At 37.3% G+C, this 20,740-nt stretch overlaps 2 protein-coding genes across 2 annotated transcripts; both read right to left on the reverse strand.

Moving 5' to 3' along the window:
- Nucleotides 1-50: 50 nt before the first annotated feature.
- Nucleotides 51-5,302, reverse strand: LOC143030737 (uncharacterized). Its single transcript, XM_076193938.1, has 2 exons — nt 4,963-5,302; nt 51-2,443 (listed from the first exon to the last, which is right to left on the reverse strand). The coding sequence occupies exon 2, from the start codon at nt 2,228-2,230 to the stop codon at nt 1,034-1,036; it is 1,197 nt and encodes a 398-aa protein (XP_076050053.1). The 5' UTR covers nt 2,231-2,443; nt 4,963-5,302; the 3' UTR covers nt 51-1,033.
- A 9,486-nt stretch (nt 5,303-14,788) lies between these two features.
- Nucleotides 14,789-20,394, reverse strand: LOC143030738 (uncharacterized). Its single transcript, XM_076193939.1, has 2 exons — nt 20,307-20,394; nt 14,789-17,463 (listed from the first exon to the last, which is right to left on the reverse strand). The coding sequence occupies exon 2, from the start codon at nt 17,341-17,343 to the stop codon at nt 16,150-16,152; it is 1,194 nt and encodes a 397-aa protein (XP_076050054.1). The 5' UTR covers nt 17,344-17,463; nt 20,307-20,394; the 3' UTR covers nt 14,789-16,149.
- Nucleotides 20,395-20,740: the final 346 nt, after the last annotated feature.

Raw genomic sequence — 20,740 nt, forward strand, 5'->3', positions numbered from 1 at the left:
GTTTCTCCAGGGGTTCAATAAACACTGCTGAATATATAATTGTAGTTATATTTACAGTAACAAATTACAAGAAACAATGGCATATACTCCAGCCAACTTTGCACAGAACTGTATCCCTCATAATCTGAAACGCCACTCTCTAACATTCTCGACGGTTTTGAGTAATTGCAAGAATATGCGTGCACTTTATGGAACAATGAAGACTTTGATTATGAACAAGCAAAAATACAACTATACAATGGGCCAATCCCAGGTTACTTAAATAACTACACAACTGTAAGTAAACCAACTAACTTTTACAACTGGGAGTGTGGGTGCGTGACGAATCATCAACCAAACAAATCTATAACAGTGGATAAATACTTAATAGCTCAACGTACAATCATACAGAAAAATTAAATCACTCGGGTCACACTCAGAAGGAATTTCACCAGAGTGGGTCATCACACATAAGATGAGATCAACCTTTCGTGGGAAGTGTAACTACGTGACATCTGAAATAAGTCCCCCGTGAAACGGCTGACAAGGCTTCATTTCTATATTGTTCATCACGTGACGTCTAAGATGACATTTTTTTTTAAAGATACCTGTATGGCACAGGACACATTTGACATGAATCTCTACTCTGCGTAGCCATGTGACGTTTGAGAAAACGGTTTCTTAAGAAAGCTGCAACGCAGGCCCCACACTTGAAAAGACTTCTCACCAGTGTGGGTCATCACGTTATATTTAAGAGCACCTTTTGTGAGAAAGTGCATCGCACAGGTCACACTTGAAAGGCTTTTCTCCAGCGTGGGTCATCACGTGACGTTTGAGAGAAGTCTTTCTTGAGAAAGCAGCATTCCGACAGGCCACACTTGAAAGGAGTCTCTACACTGTGGGTCATCACATGATATACGAGACTTTTTTTTTTTTGTTTTTTTTTAGAAGGCCACTTCATACAGGTTATATTTGCAAAGCTTTTCTAGTGTGGGTCTCCACGTATTTAAGAGCATTCTTTGTTGAGTGAGCTGAATCGCAAAGGTCACTTGGGCTACTCTCCTGTATGGGTCTTTATGTGTCCTTTCAGATTACAATTTGTTATGAAAGCTGCATCGCACAGGTCACACTTGAAAGGCTTCTCTCCAGTGTGGGTCATCATGTGACGCTTGAGATCAGTCTTTCCCGAGAAAGCTGCATCGCACAGGTCACACTTGAAAGGCTTCTCTCCAGTGTGGATCATAATGTGACGTTTGAGAGTAGTCTTTCTTGAGAAAGATATATCGCAGAGGTTACATTTGAAAGGCTTCTCTCCAGTGTGGGTCATCACGTGGTATTTAAGGTCGCTCTTTTGTGAGAAAGCTACCTCACACAGGTCACATTTGAAAGGCTTTTCTCCAGTGTGGGTCTTCACGTGATAATTGAGAGCACTCTTTGTTGAGTGAGCTGCATCGCAAAGGTCACACTTGAAGGGCTTCTCTCCTGTGTGGGTCATTATGTGTCCTTTAAGATTGCCCTTTGTTATGAAAGCTGCATCGCAATGGTCACATTTGAAAGGCTTCTGTCCAGTATGGGTCATCACATGATACTTGAAAGCACTTCTTCCCGAAAAAGCTGCATCGCACAGGTCACACTTGAAAGGCTTTTCTCCAGTGTGGGTCATCACGTGACGTTGGAGAGCAGTCTTTCTTGAGAAACCTGCATCGCACAGGTCACAATTGAAAGGAGTCTCTCCAGTGTGGGTCATCACGTGATATTTGAGCTCGCTCCTTTGCAAGAAAGCTACATCACACAGGTGACATTTGAAAGGCTTTTCTCCAGTGTGGTTCATCATGTGATGTTTCATATTACCCTTTTGTGAGAAAGCTGCATCACAGATATCACATTGGAAAGGTTTGTCTCCGGTGTGGATCATCACATGATTTTTGAGAGCACTCTTTGTTGAGAGAGCTGCATCGCAAATGTCACACTTGAAAGGCTTCTCTCCAGTGTGGGTCAACACGTGACGATCCAGAGAATACTTTCTTGGGAATGCTGATTTGCACAGGTCACACTTGAAGGGCTTCTCTCCATTGTGGGACATCACGTGACATTTGAGAGCACTCTTTCGTGAGAAAGCTGCATCGCACACATGACACTCGAAATACTTCTCTCCAGTGTGGGTCATTACGTGACGTTTCAGAGCAGTCCTTCTTGTGAAAGCTTCATCGCACAGGTCACATTTGAAAGGCTTCTCTCCTGTGTGGGTCATCACGTTATTTGAGAGAACCCTTTTGTGAGAAAGCTGTATCAAACATGTCAGACTGGAAAGTTTCCTCACCAATGTGTGTCATCACATGATATTTAAGGTGACTTGGCTTATACAATCTGAGCGCAGCAGACGCCACACACGACACACGATTCTCTTTATCATATGATGAATATACGGAATCTTTCAAGGAAATATTTATATTTACCCCTTGACCTGAAAGAAAATGCATATAATGAGAGCATTGTTATCATACTACATATGATAGTCATGGTCACCCCTATTGTAACAGAGACAGAGCACTCCAATAAGGTATGCAAGCTTGGAATTTGTATTGTAATGAGAATTATCAGTTATTTTGTTCAATCTGGAGATGCAAATGATATTCAATGATTTATTCAGTGCCAAGCAGATGCAAACTATATGTAGAGATCAGTGTAGATCTATTGAATGACTGCGGTGATAATATGATTTCATTGTATCTTATAAGTGTGAGTCACTTACTTTAACTGGAGAATTATATAACATTTAATGATGATATTAGGACGAGGGAAAAAGACTTTGGTATATGTATGTATGTTCAATATATGAAAATAATTATATATATCTTTGTCTATCCTCAATAGTGGATGTGTGTTGATATACTTAATAGATTAATGATAAATAACTTGTCCATTAACCATTAAGAGAGGAGGTAGTGTTATTAATGTTAAATGTTGTCCTCCCAAGTCTCTTATTAATTCACATACTATAGGTGGAGGTGAGTCGTGAGAGCATATATTAATAGTAACAAAAGTATATGCAATTACGGTGGGGCATTAACCAAACTGGAGTAGAGGGAAACAAACAACTCGTATTAAAGGTGAAGCTTAAAAGAAGAGATAAATGGAAGGTTAATCAAATACTAACAATTATGAGGTTCTACAGAAATTGTGAAAAAAAAAATTGTGACATCAATAATTAATTATGAAATACTAAGGAAAATGAGCACCTGAATAAATATTGCAAAGAAATCGAGAACACGAGAAAAAGAGATTGGTGTATGATGTACGATACAATAGCATTGCTGGAAACAAGAAATCTTTATCAAAAAATTACAGACAACCACTACACACATAGACACCAATCAAGGATGTCATAAATTTGCCCACCCCCCTAACCTCAGGATTGGCGGGAAAATAAGTAACATTCTGCAGAAATATATATATATATATATATATATATATATATATATATATATACATATATATACATATATATACACACACACACACACACATATATATATATATATATATGATAATTTTCATGACAGTCACATGCAGGATTCGATGTCACTGTAACTAGCGAATGTCTCTCATATATATATGTATATTTATATATAAAGATGTATATTTATATATATATATTTGTATATATATGTGTATATATATATATATATATACAAATATATATATATATACATATATATATATATATATATATATATATATATATATATATGATAATTTTCATGACAGTCACATACAGGATTCGATGTCACTGTAACTAGCGAATGTCTCTCATATATATATGTATATTTATATATAAATATATATATGTATATATATATATTATATATATATATATATACAAATATATATATATATATATATATATATATCCATATATATATATATATATGATAATTTTCATGACAGTCATAACAGGATTCGATGTCACTGTAACTAGCGAATGTCTCTCATATATATATATATATATATATATATATATATATATATATATATAAATATATATATATATATTCATATATATATATAATATATATATATATACATATATATATATATAATATATATAGATATCTATGTATGCATGTATTACATCCTTGTGTGAGAAGTAAATTACTTCTAGTGAAACTATCCTAACCTACCTCTACTAGTTACAGCTAGGATAGCTTAGATTTACACATTGCTTCCATCAAACACTAAAACCAGGTACTTGGTCAAAGTTGATTCTTGAGTTATATCTTTCAGTGAAAACAGCCACTTCAAATGAGGGGAGAATAATCTACATGCCTATCCCTACCTATAGCTAGGTTAGGTTACACCCAGCCCTCCCCCCACCGTTCCATCAACTACTAAAACAAGGAACATGGTGGGAGTAGTTTGTTGGGTTATGGCTATTCAGTCACTTAAAATCAATTAAAAATTTTCATGAAAACTTATTTGTGTCAGTGGCAATCTTACTGGTAAATCATAAAGACGAAACATAAGCCTACTTTTTGGTTAGGTTATGGAGAATTATGCTATTTCTAGAACATTCCGATACAGCCTACTGTAAATTAAATTACGTAGTAATATTTTTTAGGCAACATTTCCACTTGCGAGACATTTTGCTGTAAGTATTTGGTGCATACCAACCTCAAATAATGTATGTTACTCCTGTAACCCCCAAACTGCATTTCATAAAATTTTGAGAGAATATTGTAAATTAAGAAACGTACTACTTATTTTGTGGCTTTGTATCTATGGTCGTTGCATAACCTATCATGCAGTGAATAAGCGTTCTGACAAATATACGTTCTACCAACCAAATTGGCAGTGCCCTTGGCTTATCTTGCGATTGGAACTAACATCTATCCAGACAACATGAAGTTATGAACAGTTAAGAAAAATAACCTCTACCACACAACAAATACATGACGAGTGTCCAGAATAACACTTCATTATTACCTGCAAGATCGATGTCCTTCCAATTTCTATGTCATTTCTTGTGTTGGATTTTGTACCGAGGATGAATAAGTGGCGCACCGCAAGAAGAATGTAAACATATATATTTTTTTTCCGACATTTACTTTAACTTAATTTAAACATGTTTATTGAGGAGTCGGAATGTGAAAAAAGTTGTATAGAATATATAATATATAATTAAAAGAACTGAAAGAAATTGTTATAAATTTTTATTCCTAAAGGAGGAACATACTATATGTTAACTAAATTAACTTACTTCACAAACAAAAGAAAGTAGCTTGCATACCATATCGCCTGCACCCATAATGTGAAGTGAAAATGTGTCAAATAACGAGAGATCATCCCACAGACCCTGACCAGGTCCAATTACCAAATACACAAGAACCAAAACACTCAGGTATCTTCTCTCTCTCAATATATATATATATATATATATATATATATATATATATATATATATATATATATATATATATATATATATATATATATATATATATATATATGAGCAACACGGCAAGATATTTTCTTGAAGGCATATTGAATTGTACGCAACAGCAAATTGAGCTCTGTTGAGTTTCCGATGAAGATTTTCAAGTCTTCTGAAGATCTCTCTAGCATGGAGAGGTAAAGAAAAAACTAAGTTGCCGATAAAGGTCATCTAATGGGTGGAACAGGTTACAAGACGTTTCGCTAATCACAGTTAGCATTTCCAAATGTAACAAGTAAACACCGGGAAAGATCACAAAAATGTTGACCGTTACTCTGGTCTAAAACTGGGAAAGGACGCTTTGAACTTGCACACCAGACACACACTCGATGTCGGATGGGCAAGGGGAGCTGTTAATTTTCATAATGAGTCTTTAGTTCTCTTGTTTTTATAATAAATGGAAAGTTTTATGCGGTTCATCTCGTTGGTGGGGTTCATATTGCCCTTGATGATACGAAGAAGTGCCTTCTCATCCTCCTTATAAGCGCTCGACATGTATTCCCTATATAACAAGGTAAAGGTGTTGCCTTCTTGTACAGGAGTCTGTTGCCCTTCGTACCACTTGCTCATGACGGCTCGCAGTACACGTTGGCAGTCGCTGTTTGGATGGCCATTGTTGGTGTAAATGGACAAGCCAAGTGTGATATTATTCGGGAAGAAAAGAAGAAAATTTTTACCTCTGTTAAATTTACCCCATAAAGAAACATTACTTACTTTCTACAGAAAGATATGGTGAAAGACATACTTAAGACAGTGATGAAAAAAAAGTTGAAAGAAGAAATACAAAACCATAATGGGAACAGTAGACAGAAGTAAACCAGTAGTTACGGAAAGACGGAGGTTAAGTGGTGGCAGCGCTGTGGTATAACATAGGAGAAGGTTTTGGTGGATTTCCTTTCACCTTTGCACATTTCAAACAATTTTCCATATTATCATATATATCTTTCTTCATATCTGGCCAAAAGTATTTAAGTTGTGCTTGTTTATAAGTTTTATCCTTTCCTGGGTGTGAACTACAATCACTATCATGAAGTAACTTTAATACATCTTATACATACAAGAGTTTGTAGTATTACCAATTGATTAACTGGGCCTCTAGAAATATCTTCCCCACTTACGTACTGTTTTTCTATACAAAAATCCATTAGTCCAATGAAATTCCTCTATCTTATACCCTTTTGGTAGTTTTGGAGGATTTCCTCTTGGGTTCATCAATACTTGGTTACTGATTTCCATATCTTGTCATCTCTCTGTTCCATTATTATCATTTCCTCATCTAAGGTTACTAGCTCATCTATACCACAGACAAAATTGATCAGCCCTGTCGTTGGTTGGCTAATGTTTCTAGAAAGTGCATCTGCTGCAATATTCTTTCTATCCGGAATATATTCAAACCTAACCTCATAGCATTGAAGTATAGCAAACCACCTTGCTACTCTGGCCCTAAGGTTCTTATGCTTAAATAAGTTCTGAATAGCTGTATGATCAGTCCACACTCTGGATATCCTAGTATCTTATCTCTAAAACTTTCTAATGAATATATCACTGCTAAAGTTTCTCTTTCTGTTATAGAGTACTTTCTTTCTGCACTATTACAAAGTCTAGATGTATAAGCTATTGGTTTCAAATTTTAATTTCTCTCTTGCATAAATATGCCTCCTAACCCTATGTCAGACGAACTAGTACAAAGAATGAACTCTTGTCATAGTCTAGAAATATTAGAACTGGAGAACTCGCAAGTTTATTTTTCAACTTGTCAAAAGCTTGCTGTTGTGCAGGTCCCCACATGAACTTTGAGTTTTTCCTCAACAAAGAACTTAATGGATTAGCTATGTCTGCATATCCCTGTATAATTTTCCTATAATATCCTGTCAATCCCAAGGAATTTCTAACTTATTCTACATTGTTTTGGAACTGGATAATTCTTTACTGCTTCAACCTCTGAATTTACTGTACTAAGTCCATGCCTATCTTATGTCCCAAAGAAATTACACTGTCCTGCAAAAAACATATATTTTTTTTTTCAAGTTTCACTTTCAATCCTGTTTTAACTAGTCTTGAGAATATCAAATCAAATTTCTTAAAGTGCTCAACCGCTTTTTGGGAAACTATTAAAATATCATCTAGAACTGTATTCATTAATCTAATGGACTATTACATGACCCAAATGGCATTCGTTTGAACTCATAGTGTCCCGTTGGAGTAGAAAATGCTGTTAATTCTCTTGAGTCTTGATGCAACTCTATTTGCTGAAAAGCAGACTTGATATCTATAGTGCTAAAATACCTATTCTCAGTTCCCAAACTTCTAAGAATGTCCCCTGTCACTGGTAATGGTAATTGGTCACGTATGGTCTGCTTATTCCATTCACTATAATCAATAACAAGACGCATGGTACCATCTGATTTTGGCACCAGAATCAGAAGAAATTTTTATTCATTTTTACCATGTTCAATAATACCTTTAATAGCATTTCAGTGATCAATTTATCTACAATGGCTAGTATAGTGTGGTACTCTGTAAGCAGGTAGATAGGTTGAGTCCCTGGTTTTAATTTGATCTGTTCTAAAACAGTTGTTTTGCCCAACACATCCCCCAGCAAAGCAATTGTTTTATTGTGCTTCAAGAGAAAAGCAACCAAGCTTTCATCCATCTCAGGAGAACTTGTAGGTTCTAGTTGATTCTTTTATTTCTTTCCCAATTCTGTTTCTTCCTAAACTGAACAAATTGATGAAATTGGTAATTCCACCTCCTCAGTACTCTCATTTATAATCTTAATGGGTTTTGTACAAACTTGAAAACATCCTATTTGTGTACCTTTTCTTAAGACTATGTCTTTATTCAAAGTACTAATCACTAATATTTCTACCATGTTCCTATATTACTTATAAATCCCTGAGTCCAATTTCAAACCTTTTAATCTAATTGATTCTGGGATGGTTAAAACTTTAGTCTACAATGACTCCTTTCAAGTGCACTTTTACCCTGTTAACTGCTCTGGAGGTAAATAATGTCGACTTTATTACGCCACCTTCCACAATTAGTAAAGGTTCATTAGTAGCTGATGAATTAGTAATTTCTGGGATTTCTTGAACATCTGTGTTGGGTTCACTATATGAGACTTTATTTTCTCTTGGTCTTGACCGCTCTGACCCGCTATCTAAAATGTATTTGTTATCTTTCCTATCTCTTTCTAGAGATTGATTCCGTAACTGGCTTTAAGTCTGGTTGATAAAAATGGGATTACTGTGATTTCACTAAGATCCCTAACTCAATTACAAAGGCGGAGCATGCCGACAGGATATCTTTTGGTCCATATCTAGGTTGGATGTGAAGAAAAAAATCATAATGATAAACAAATAAATGATTAGATAAAAACTATAATAATGTAAATAATAAATTATATAAATAAATGCATAGGCATAGTTGAAAATAAACAAACAGGTAAATAGTAAATAATAATTGACATATAACTAATAATAAATGGGAATCAAGCAAATAACAATCAACAAATGGACAAATGATAAAGATAAATAAATGAATAAATAAATGATAGTCATTACAGCATCTTGCTTCGGTGTTTATCTAAATGATTCTTAGGCTTCGAACTGAATTACATTGCACTGCCTCTGCAGGAAGTATATAACATTCATTAACTACATGGTTACCGAAGTTTTTTTTTTTTTTTTTTACCCACTTCCAAATCCAATCTATTTCTGGACAGTTTGAGACCATTGTTTCTTGTCGGATTCTCATTCTTTGTGAAAATTTTGTCACTTCTGATGTTGTCAATTTCCTTTAGAATCTTAAAGACCTGTATCAAGTCACCTCTGAGTCTACGCTTTTTTAGGGAAAACAGATTTATATGTTTTAGTCGATTTTTGTATGATTTATTTTTGATATTTGGAATCAGTTTTGTGGTTTGCTGTTGTATTTTTTTCAATCTGTCAATGTTTTTAATGACATTCGGTGACCATACGAAAACCTGCATATTCCAAATGTGGACGAACTAATGAGTTATATAGCTTGTTAATGAGAGATGGACTTTTGAAGTCAAAAGATTGCACAATCAGTCCTAGAATCTTATTTGCTTTCTCAGAGGCTGAAATACACTGCTGATAAAGTTGTATGGCACAGGTCACACTTAAGGTGACTCTCCACTGTGGGTCACCATGTGTCGTTTGAGAGAAGGCTTTCTTGAGAAAGCTGCAATGCACAGGTCACACTTGAAAGGCTTCTCACCAGTGTGGGTCATCACATGAAATTTGAGAGTCCTCTTTCGTGCGAAAGCTGCATCGCACAGGTCACACTTGAAAGGCTTCTCTCCAGTGTGGGTCATCACATGATATTTGAGAGAATTATTTTGAGAGAAAGCTGCATCGCACATGTCACACTCAAAAGGCTTCTCTCCAGTGTGTGTCATCATGTGTCGTTCGAGAACGCTCTTTGTTGAGAGAGCTGCATCACACAGGTCACACTTGAAAGGCATCTCTCCAGTGTGGGTTATCAAGTGATATTTGAGATAATGCTTTGTGGAAAAGGCTGCATTGCACTGGTCACACTTGAAAGGCGTCTCTCCAGTGTGGGTCATCATGTGACGTTCAAGGGCAGTCTTTCTTGAGAAAGCTGCATCGCACAGGTTACATTTGAAAGGCTTCTCTCTTGTGTGGGCCATAATGTGATATTTGAGAAGACTCTTTCTAGAGAAAGCTTTCTCACACAGGTCACATTTGAAAGGTTTTCTCCAGTGTGGGTCATCATGTGGTACTTGATATTACTCTTTTGTGAGAAAGCTGCATCACACATATCACAATGGAAAGGTTTCTCTCCAGTGTGGGTCATCACGTGACGTTCGAGAGCAATCTTTGTTGACAGAGCTGCTTCGCAAATATCACACTTGAAGGGCTTCTCTCCTGTGTGGGTCATCGTGTGATATTTAAGAGCACCCTTTCCTGAGAATGCTGCATCGCACAGGTCACATTTGAAAGGCTTCTCTCCAGTGTGGGTCATCACGTGATATTTGAGAGAACTCTTTTGTGAGAAAGCTGCATCACACAGGTCACACTTGAAAGGCTTCTCTCGAGTGTGCGTCCTCATGTGTCGTTGAAGTGTAATCTTTCTTGAGAAAACTGAATCACACAGGTCACATTTGAAAGGTTTCTCATCAATGTGTGTCATCGCGTGACATTTAAGATGACTTGTACGAACTGAGCGTAGTAGACGATTCTCGTTATTATATGATTAATATACGGAATCTTCGAAGGAAAAAATCCGTATCCCCTTGACCTGAAAGAAAATATATATAATGAGTTCGACGTCTATCTTTTTGAGAACATTTAATAGTAGTAACACAAGCGTATACAATTATAGTGGGGCATTAACCAAAATGCAGTAAAGGAAGTAAACAAATCGTATTAAAGGAGAAGCTTAACGGAACAAGAGAGAAATGGAGGGTTGAGCAAATACTAACAATTATGAGGTTGTACAGAAAATGTCAGAAAAAAAAAGACTGACATTAATATATATTTAATCATAAAAACTTAGTAAAATGAGTGGCTGAATAAATATTGTAAGGAAATAGAGAACACGAATAAAAGAGATCGATGTATAATGTACGATACAATAGCATTGCTGGAAACAAGAAATATTGATCAAAACATCGAAGACGACCCACTAAACACGTACACACCAATCAAAGATGTTATAAATCGACGTTTGTCCACTGCCCCTAACCTCAGGGTTGGCGGAAAACAAGTGAAATTCCGCAGAAATGCCAAAAGAAGCCTGTATGTATATACATACATATATATATATATATATATATATATATATATATGAGAGAGAGTGGGTGGAAGAAGAATAAGCGAAGATGGGCTGGGACTTTTTTTATTGCTTAAAAAAAGTTCCAGCCCATCTTCACTTATTCTTCCTCCACCCACTCCCTCATCTGTCTAAAACATTCATCAAATACATATACACACACACACATATATATATATATATATTATATATACGTCCCTACCTACACCTACGATAGATTAGATTTACATCTTCCTTCCATCAAATATCAAAACATTATTGAGTCAAGCTGTTGTTGATGATTGACGAATTTGTGATATCTACAAGATTGGGGAGGTCTTGCCTAAGACGAGTACTATCTCGCATGTATGCGGATCACGTGCTTGACCGATGATTGTTAGTGAGGGTTACAGAGTAACAACAAAAACCATACAAGAAACTGGTCTCTGTAGAAATAATTGGGGTATCAATTGGTCGAAGGAGAGATTGGAGCATATATGCGAAAAAACGCAAACCCCAATAAAACAAGGATGTTTTTGGTCAAAACTCCGGGAATCAGGCCCATATAGGCATAGCTATCGTATGCCAGACCTACTTTATATACTGTTGGTGAGTTTATGTAAGGAAAAAGAAGTGTCATGTGTTCAGAGATATATCTTTATATTCTTTTCGTTTGTTCCTTTTCCATGATTTATCCATAGAAGCACATATATCTTTTAACACTGAAATATTACATATTTATTTTGTTAGAAAGTGTTACGATGACTTATTCAATTATAATCTGCAGTAAAAATCTGTAATTGATGGAAACTTTATGAAGTTAACGGACGATTAACGGAAATTGCCAATATAACGGAAGTTAACTAGTCCATTAATTTTATATTCAAAATTAACTTAAAAGATGTAGTGGCGAGCCGCTTGTCAAAACCAGACTGGCCGTCACACAACTCGAGCTAGGCTTTTATACTCGCTGTAGTTGGAAAGCATAGTTCGCAAAGAGGTCCCGGCCAGTCAGCGACCAGCCAATCAGGAACTCGGAAAGCTACCCGGGTTCCCATCAGCCTCCTTTAAAAAGTCTGCGCCTAGCCGAGACGAGCTCGTAGAGGTCAGACGTCTCTTCAAACCAGCTCTCTCAACAAACTCCAAGGAATCTTTCGCCGGCCGGTGGTAGCGAGGAGAAATATCTCCTTGCTGCTGCCGGTCTGGCATGGCCGACCTCTACGTTGACGTCGGCAGGCGGGTTTACACCAAGACAAATACACACATTTCCCAAGTCACGTAAATCTCTGTTTTCAGAGTAGTGCTTGGAAGAAAAGAGGCACAAGCACACTTGCTCGCTGGCAAAGCAGAGGCCCAAACCGTCTCACTCAGAACCCTCAATCTGATCGCAGGCTGGTCGACGGAGAGGCTTGGGACACTCTGTCCAACCGGCCCGCAACCTAACGCTGGCTTCTTCGCTGACGCTGGTGAGCGAGTTTACACTTCTAACATTTACACACAATTCCCAATCACGTAATTCTCTGTTTTCAGGGTTGTGATTGGAAGGAAAGAGATCATACAACACTCGCCCGTCTGCCCCTCCCTTGCACCGCCACTGAATCAACTCTTCACGAACTCAAACCCAACCTGTGGAAAAACAGGCAACGCACGCCCCACCTGTGGCTTATCAGGAACGCGCTCGCCGCTGCCGGTCTGGTTACGGACCGATCTCTTCGTTGACGTCGATAGGCGGGTTTTACACCGCCCGCCTACCCCCCCTCGCACCGCCACTGGATCAGCTCTACAGGAACTCAAACCCAACCTGGGGAAAAGCAGGCTACTCATGGCCCCACCTGTGGCTTATCAGGAACGCACTCTACACGTGGGAAGTGAACCCTACTCACTTCCCGTAAGATACACACATACACCTCTCACGAACAGTGCCACGCCACACGCACAAACATCTACACTTACTTTTTCTTCGACTAGAATTCGCTTCCTTTCTAACTTTCTCTTCGACTACATCTTCTCATTTCAGTTTACCTCCCACTAAAGATTTTTCCGTTTTTCCACCTTTCTCTACTACTACGCCTCCTACCATTTTCTAAACTTTCGTTGGTGATCCTAATCCTAACTCCGGCGTCAGCGCTGCCGTCCAAGCTCCCGGTCCATTTCTCCCGAGCCACGACCACCAATAAACCATAATCGCTCGCAAATCGCCCGGTGGCAATAGCCCTCTTTTATACGCTACTATCTTTTCATTTTCTTACAGACATTCTTCCCCTCCCACATAAAAACCGATTCCGCGCAAGCGGGTGGTCTTTCCTAGAGATTCAGATTCAGGCTGTAAACATACACGTTGGAGGCATCAACCCTCTATGTGTAGAATACACACGCACACAACCATATCGCAAACAAAACTAACAACTACATGCACAACATAAACTTTTTCTTCTACTGAAATTATTTTCATTTCTATCTCTCCTACTACATCTCATTTCAGTTTACCTACCACTAAAATTATTTCCAATTTCTCTATCTTTCCCTAAGACTAAGCCTCCTACTCGTTTTCTAACTTTGTTGGATGAGGATAAGAAGAATAGATATTCCTACGTAACCAAACGGTTACACATATTAACCCCAGTCTCCTGCCCATACTTCCAAAGCCACGACACCACGAAATGAACATCCCTAATCGCCCGGTGGTACAAGTCCTCTTTTATACACTATTACTATCTCTTCATTTCCTTACAGACCTTCTTCCCCTCCCACAAAAACCGATCTCGCGCGAGCGGGTGGTCTTACCTAGCTAGTCCGCTAGTTCACTCCAGGGCACGACCACTCCAAGCAGCACTCCTCTCCAAACAGCAATCCTCTTCACGCAGCAGTTCTCTCCATGCAGCAGTCAGTCTTCTCCAAGTTTCAAGTTCCCCTTCGCTCTTAGACTACAACCTTCCTCTTGAGTACCTTAGTGTTATTGTGAGTTTCATTTCCCTGCCTTGTCCGAACCTAACCACGACAAAGACAATCCGTTAATGAAAAAAATTACTTCGTTTATAAATGGCCTTTAAAAATGAAATATCAAATAAATAATAATAACAATGATAACAAATATAAATAAAGTAACATTAACCACAGTTAAGTGTTAAAAAAAATCACCATCGAGGAAGCTTTAATTTATGTTGCCATAACAAAGACTCAGAGAAGGATGTGTTACATGCAGAAAAATCAAATACCAACTACATTATACAGAAAGTACAATGACACTAGAAGTCATGGAGGTTTCACGATATATTTCAGAGATGATCTATGAAAATCTCTATCACGAGGTACATAAGAACAAATACAATAAAAACGACTACGATACGAAATATTTCTCCTTGGCTTAGATAATAACAAAACCAACCTATTCAACTAACACCTTTGACTTATTCTTCAACAACAATGTACAAGTCATCATATGATATATTGTATCTCTTGCAAAGATTTCAGTAAACTGTGGGCGTTGTCTCTCCAGGGATTCAATAAACAATGCTGAAGATATAATCTTAGTTATATTTGCGGTAACAAATTACAAGTAACAATGGCGTATACTCCAGCCAACTTTGCACGATGCTAAGGTAAACAGAACTGTATCCGTAGTAATGTGAAACGCCACTGTATAATATTCTCGAAAAAATCCTTAATTATAAGAACATTCGTGCACTTTATGGAACGAGACTTTAATTATGTAATTACACAATAGGCCAATCCAAGGTCACTTAAATGACTTCACAACTGTGAGTAAACCAACTAACTTCTACAACCGAGAATATGGGTGCGGGACGACTCATCAAACAGGTCTATAACAGTGTATCAATACTTAATAGCTCAACGTACAGTCATACAGAAAAGTCAAATCACTCAGCGTAGGTCATCACACAAAAGGTGAGATTGTAAGAGGCAGGTAGATAGAGGGGTAGGTGGCAAGAATTTCATTTCATGTGTAGAATGTTTGGAAAACATAAGTTGCGAAGGAGTTGCATAATCTCCCCGTCTAAAGTTTATAAACAACCGCTAGGGAACAGATTTTAATGCTGATGTGACAATATGTAAACTAAGCCATTCCTGCATCGATATCGAGATTGCTTGTGTAAGCAGTATTGCTTAAGACGCTGTAACGGTCTTTCTGATTGGAGAAGGGTGGATAAAAAACTTTATTAATACAAGGCAGGAAAGTCACGCCTTTGGAAGAGGCACTTATTTGTAACAGTAAAGATCATTGGATGAACAAAGTCGTGACGTCGGTTCAGAGGTGGCTTTGTGAGTGGATTGAGGATCCCAGACGGGAGTCCCTTGGTGTAAAATGATAAGCCAAGTGTAATGTCATTTGAGAAGAAATGAAATCAAATTGACCAAGTTTAATTCAACCCATCAAGAAACATTACTTTCTAAAGAAAGATATGGTGAAAGACATACTTGAGTGAAGTAGTTGAAAGTGAAAGAAATACAATACCATGGAAGGTAGCAGTAAACAGAATTAAACCAGTAATTACGGAGATACGGGGGTGACAGAGACCAAAGTTTCGTGGGGAAGTGTGAGTCACTACGTGACAAAAGAAATAAGACCAATGGAAAAATAAAAATAAAAATAAATAAAATTAAAATGTTTCTTTTCTCTATGGGTCACCACGTGACGTCTAAGATTACTTTTTTCTGAGAAAATTGTATGGCACGGATCACATTTGAGGTGCCTCCCCACCGTGCGTCATCATGTGTTGTTTGAGAAAATACTTTCTTGAGAAAGCTGCAATGCACTGGTCAGACTTGAAAGGCTTCTAACCAGTGCGGGTCATCATGTGATATTTGAGAGCACTCTTTTATGAGAAAGCTGCATCGCACGTATCACACTCGAAAGGCTTCTATCTAGTGTGGTTCATCACGTGACGTTCAAGATAATGTTTTCTTGAGAAACCTGTATCGCAAAGGTCACACTTGAAAGGCTTCTCTCCAGTGTGGATCATCACGTGATATTTGAGAGAACTCTTTTGTGAGAAAGCTGCATCACACACATCACAATGGAAAGGCTTCTCTCCAGTGTGGGTCATCACGTGACGTTCGAGAGCACTCTTTGTTGTGAGAGCTGTACCACAAAGGTCACATTTGAAGGGTTTCTCTCCTGTGTGGGTCATTATGTGTCCTTTGAGATTACTATTTGTTATGAAAGCTGCATCGCACAGGCCACACTTGAAAGGCTTCTCTCCAGTGTGGGTCATCACGTGATATTTGAGAGCAGTCTTTTGTGAGAAAGCTGCATCGCACAAGTCACACTTGAAAGGCTTCTCACCAGTGTGAGTCATCACGTGACGTTCGAGAGAAAGTTTTCTTGAGAAAGCTACATCGCACATGTCACACTTGAAAATCTTCGTCCCAGTGTGGTGCAACACGTGATATTTGAGAGCACTCTTCCGTGAGAAAGCTGCATCGCACATATCACACTTGAAAGGCTTTTCTCCAGTGTGAGTCATCACGTGATGTTTGAGAGCACTCTTTCTTGAGAAAGCTGCATCGCAGAGGTCACACTTCGCAGACGTCTCTCCAGTGTGGTTCATCACGTGATATTTGAGACCACGCTTTGTTGAGAAGGCTCCCTCACACAGGTCACATTTGAAAGGCTTTTCTCCAGTGTGGGTCATCATGTGATATTTTATTTTACCCTTTTGTGAGAAAGCTGCATCACACATATCACAATGGAAAGGCTTCTCTCCAGTGTGGGTCATCACGTGACGTTCGAGAGCAATCTTTGAGGACAGAGCTGCTTCGCAAATGTCACACTTGAAGGGCTTCTCTCCTGTGTGGGTCATCGTGTGATATTTGAGAGCACCCTTTCCTGAGAATGCTGCATCGCACAGGTCACACTTGAAAGGCTTCTCTCCAGTGTGGGTCCTCACGTGATATTTGAGAGAACTCTTTTGTGAGAAAGCTGCATCACACAGGTCACACTTGAAAGGCTTGTCTCCAGTGTGCGTTCTCATGTGTCGTTGAAGTGTAATCTTTCTTGAGAAAACTGAATCACACAGGTCACATTTGAAAGGTTTCTCATCAATGTGTGTCATCGCGTGATATTTAAGATGACTTGTACGATCTGAGCATAGCAGACGCCACACACGATTCTCGCTATTATATGATAAATATACGGAATCTTCGAAGGAAAAAATCTATATCTACCCCTTGACCTGAAAGAAAATATATATAATGAGTTCGACGTCTATCTTTTTGAGAACATTAAATAATAGTAACACAAGCGTATACAATTATTGTGGGGCATTAACCAAAATGCAGTAAAGAAGGAAGCAAACAGTTCGTATAAAAGGAGACGCTTAACGGAAGATGAGAGAAATGGAAGGTTGAGCAAATTCTAACAATTATACGGTTATACAGAAAATGTCAGAAAAAAAAAACAAAGACTGTGACATCAGTAATTGATCATGAAATACTAAGTAAAATGAATGGCTGAATAAATATTGTAAGGAATAGAGGACACGAATAAAAGAGATCTATGTATAATGTACGATACAATAGCATTGCTGGAAACAAGAAATATTGATCAAAACATCGAAGACGACCACTACACACGTACACACCAATCAAAGATGTTATAAATCAACGTTTGTCCACTGCCCCTAACCTCAGGGTTGGCGGAAAACACGGTCGCACTACTTGGCGACAACTAGCAAGAACCAGCGACAACTAACAAGAACTAGCGTCAACTGCATTAATTAAACCGACAACTAATATTTTTGGGCATAAAATGTATCTTGCAATGATTTATGATGTATTCGAACCTAATTTGATACGATATACACGACCTAAATTTAATTTATTTGCCGATGAATTTAGCGTCAACTAATCTCAGTGCACTACTTAGCGACAACTAGCGACAATCGTCAGTTGAGATGACACTAATTACTGAATTCACATCACTTTTCGCAATACACAATGATTTTTGCATCATCAATTCATCATAAGCTAATACAAGCTAAAAAAAATCTATGCGACTTTTAATTTACAATAATCTAAAAAATTAATTAAATACTGCCTACTAAAAAGATTACATAAATCGTGGATCTCATGAATAAAATATCGTTTTGGAGTATTGACTAAATTGAAAGACAACTTGTAGAACGCAAGGTGTGGACGTTATGACCTACGTACATTTGTGGACGTTCCAACTCGTATATGTGGACGTTCTGACTCGTATGTGCGGACGTTCTGTCTCGTAGGTGACGTTTTGACCGGTTACCCTTGGCAACAACGGATTTTTTTGTCAACAAATATCCGTATAGTAAGAAATGTGATAATATGAAAATAGTATGGAATCAATATGCAAATGTATTGTTACTTGCAATGATATATTAGATTTTTTTTAAATTCTTTTAATTTATTTTCTTTCAATAATAAGTAAATAATAATAGCAAAATTTGGAGGACTGGCCGAAACGTCCTACCCTGCAGAGTTCTGGCCGAAACGTCTGAGGCCGAAACATCCTACATACGATGGGCTTCCCTCCTGCATGCTCACTAATGATGTTGAACTTCTAGGCTGGTTTTTTCAAAACAAATTTTTGCACTATCTTGAAATTCCGCAGCAATGCCATCAGAAGCCTGTATGTATACATACATACATACATACATACACACACATATATGTATATATGTATGCAGAAAGATCACTATTAACAACACGTGATCCACAAATTTTGCTGGTAACCACTAAGGAAATCGGAAGAAAACAGTATATCCCAAGCGCTTTCGTGTAATTCACATCTTCAGGGGAATACAGAAAAAGTTGTATTACAAAGAGGTATAATCTTGTTATTTTTAAACCTCTTTGTAATACAACTTTTTCTGTATTCCCCTGAAGATGTGAATTACACGAAAGCGCTTGGGATATACTGTTTTCTTCCGATTTCCTTAGTGGTTACCAGCAAAATATGTATATATATATACATATGTATATATATATATATACATATATTATATATATATAAATATATATATACATATATATATATATATATATATATATATATATATATATGCGTCCCTACCTACACCTAGGATAGATTAGATTTACACCTTCCTTCCATCAAATATTTAAACAAGTCGCTCGTTCGGAGTAGATTCTTGAGTTATATTTACTCAGTGAAAACAGCCACTTCAAATGAGTTATAAGTAATTTGCGTGAATATTTGTTCCGTAAACCAACATATTATTTAATTCTTTTGGTGGGTGGATGAACAAATATTACAAAAAAATAAACAAGTAAATAAATAAATAATGTTTGCTTCACCCACCCAATAACCAAGGATGTCAGAATTAAATGTTTTTGTGATTCCTTTACTGGTTTCCATTTGTCAGGGAATACTTCCCCCCCCACACACACACACACATACCTACACAGACTGGATTGGCGAGTGAATGAATTTATTTCGGAGGAAATATGAGACCATAAACAAAAATAATATCTTAGACTGGGGGAAAGTAATCTAGTCAGCCGAACCTTCCTTATCCCTACCTATAGCTAGGTTAGGTTACACTCGCCCCAACTCACACCGTTCCACCAACTACTAAAACAAGGAGCATGGTGGGACTAGTTTGTCACTTTATATGAATTAGAATTATTTTTCGTAGACAGTGGCAATCTTACTCGTATATCTCGAACACAATATAAGCCTAATTTTTGGTTAGATTATGATGGGGAATGTCGCTATTTCCGGAACATTCCGATGTAAAGTCAATTACTTATCAATATTTTCTGAGGCAACACTTCCTCTTGCGAAACATTTCGCTGCAAGTATTTGGTGTATTCCAGTCCCAAATAATGTATGTTACTCCTGTTAGTAACCCGCAGTTAGTAAGCGTCTTGACAAAATACATCTTACCTACCAAATTGGCAGTCATATGCGATTGGAACTAACATCCAACCAGGCAACACCAAGTTATGAACATATAAGGAAAATAACCTCTACCACACAAAAAATACATGACGAGTGTCCAGATTAACAATTCCTTATTACCTGCATGAGTGTTGTCCTTCCAAATTCTATGACATTTCTTAAGTTGGATTTTCGTACCGTGGATGACTAGGTGGCTCCTTCTCCTAAGAAGAATGTAAACAAAGATTTTTTTTTTATTGATGACATTTACTTTAACTTCATTTAAACATGTTTACTGAGGAGTCAGAATATAAAAAAGTTGTATAGAGTTTATAAAACATACTTAAAAGGACTGAAAGAAATGAATATAAAAATTTACTCCTGACAGAACAAAATACTGTATGCTAAATTAACTTACTTCACAAACTAAAGGATCCTAGTAGCCTTCTTACTATATCACCTACATCCTAAATTGAATTTTTCATACAGTATAATCTCCTTTACTTGCAATCTCAAATAGTCTTTTGTTGTTAATGGATGTTTTGCTTATAGCTGACCACCCGTCTGAGTTGTTA

The sequence above is a fragment of the Oratosquilla oratoria genome, chromosome 12 (genome assembly GCF_046742065.1).
Source record: "Oratosquilla oratoria isolate Oo_2021 chromosome 12, ASM4674206v1, whole genome shotgun sequence".
Taxonomy (NCBI): Eukaryota; Metazoa; Arthropoda; class Malacostraca; order Stomatopoda; family Squillidae; genus Oratosquilla; species Oratosquilla oratoria.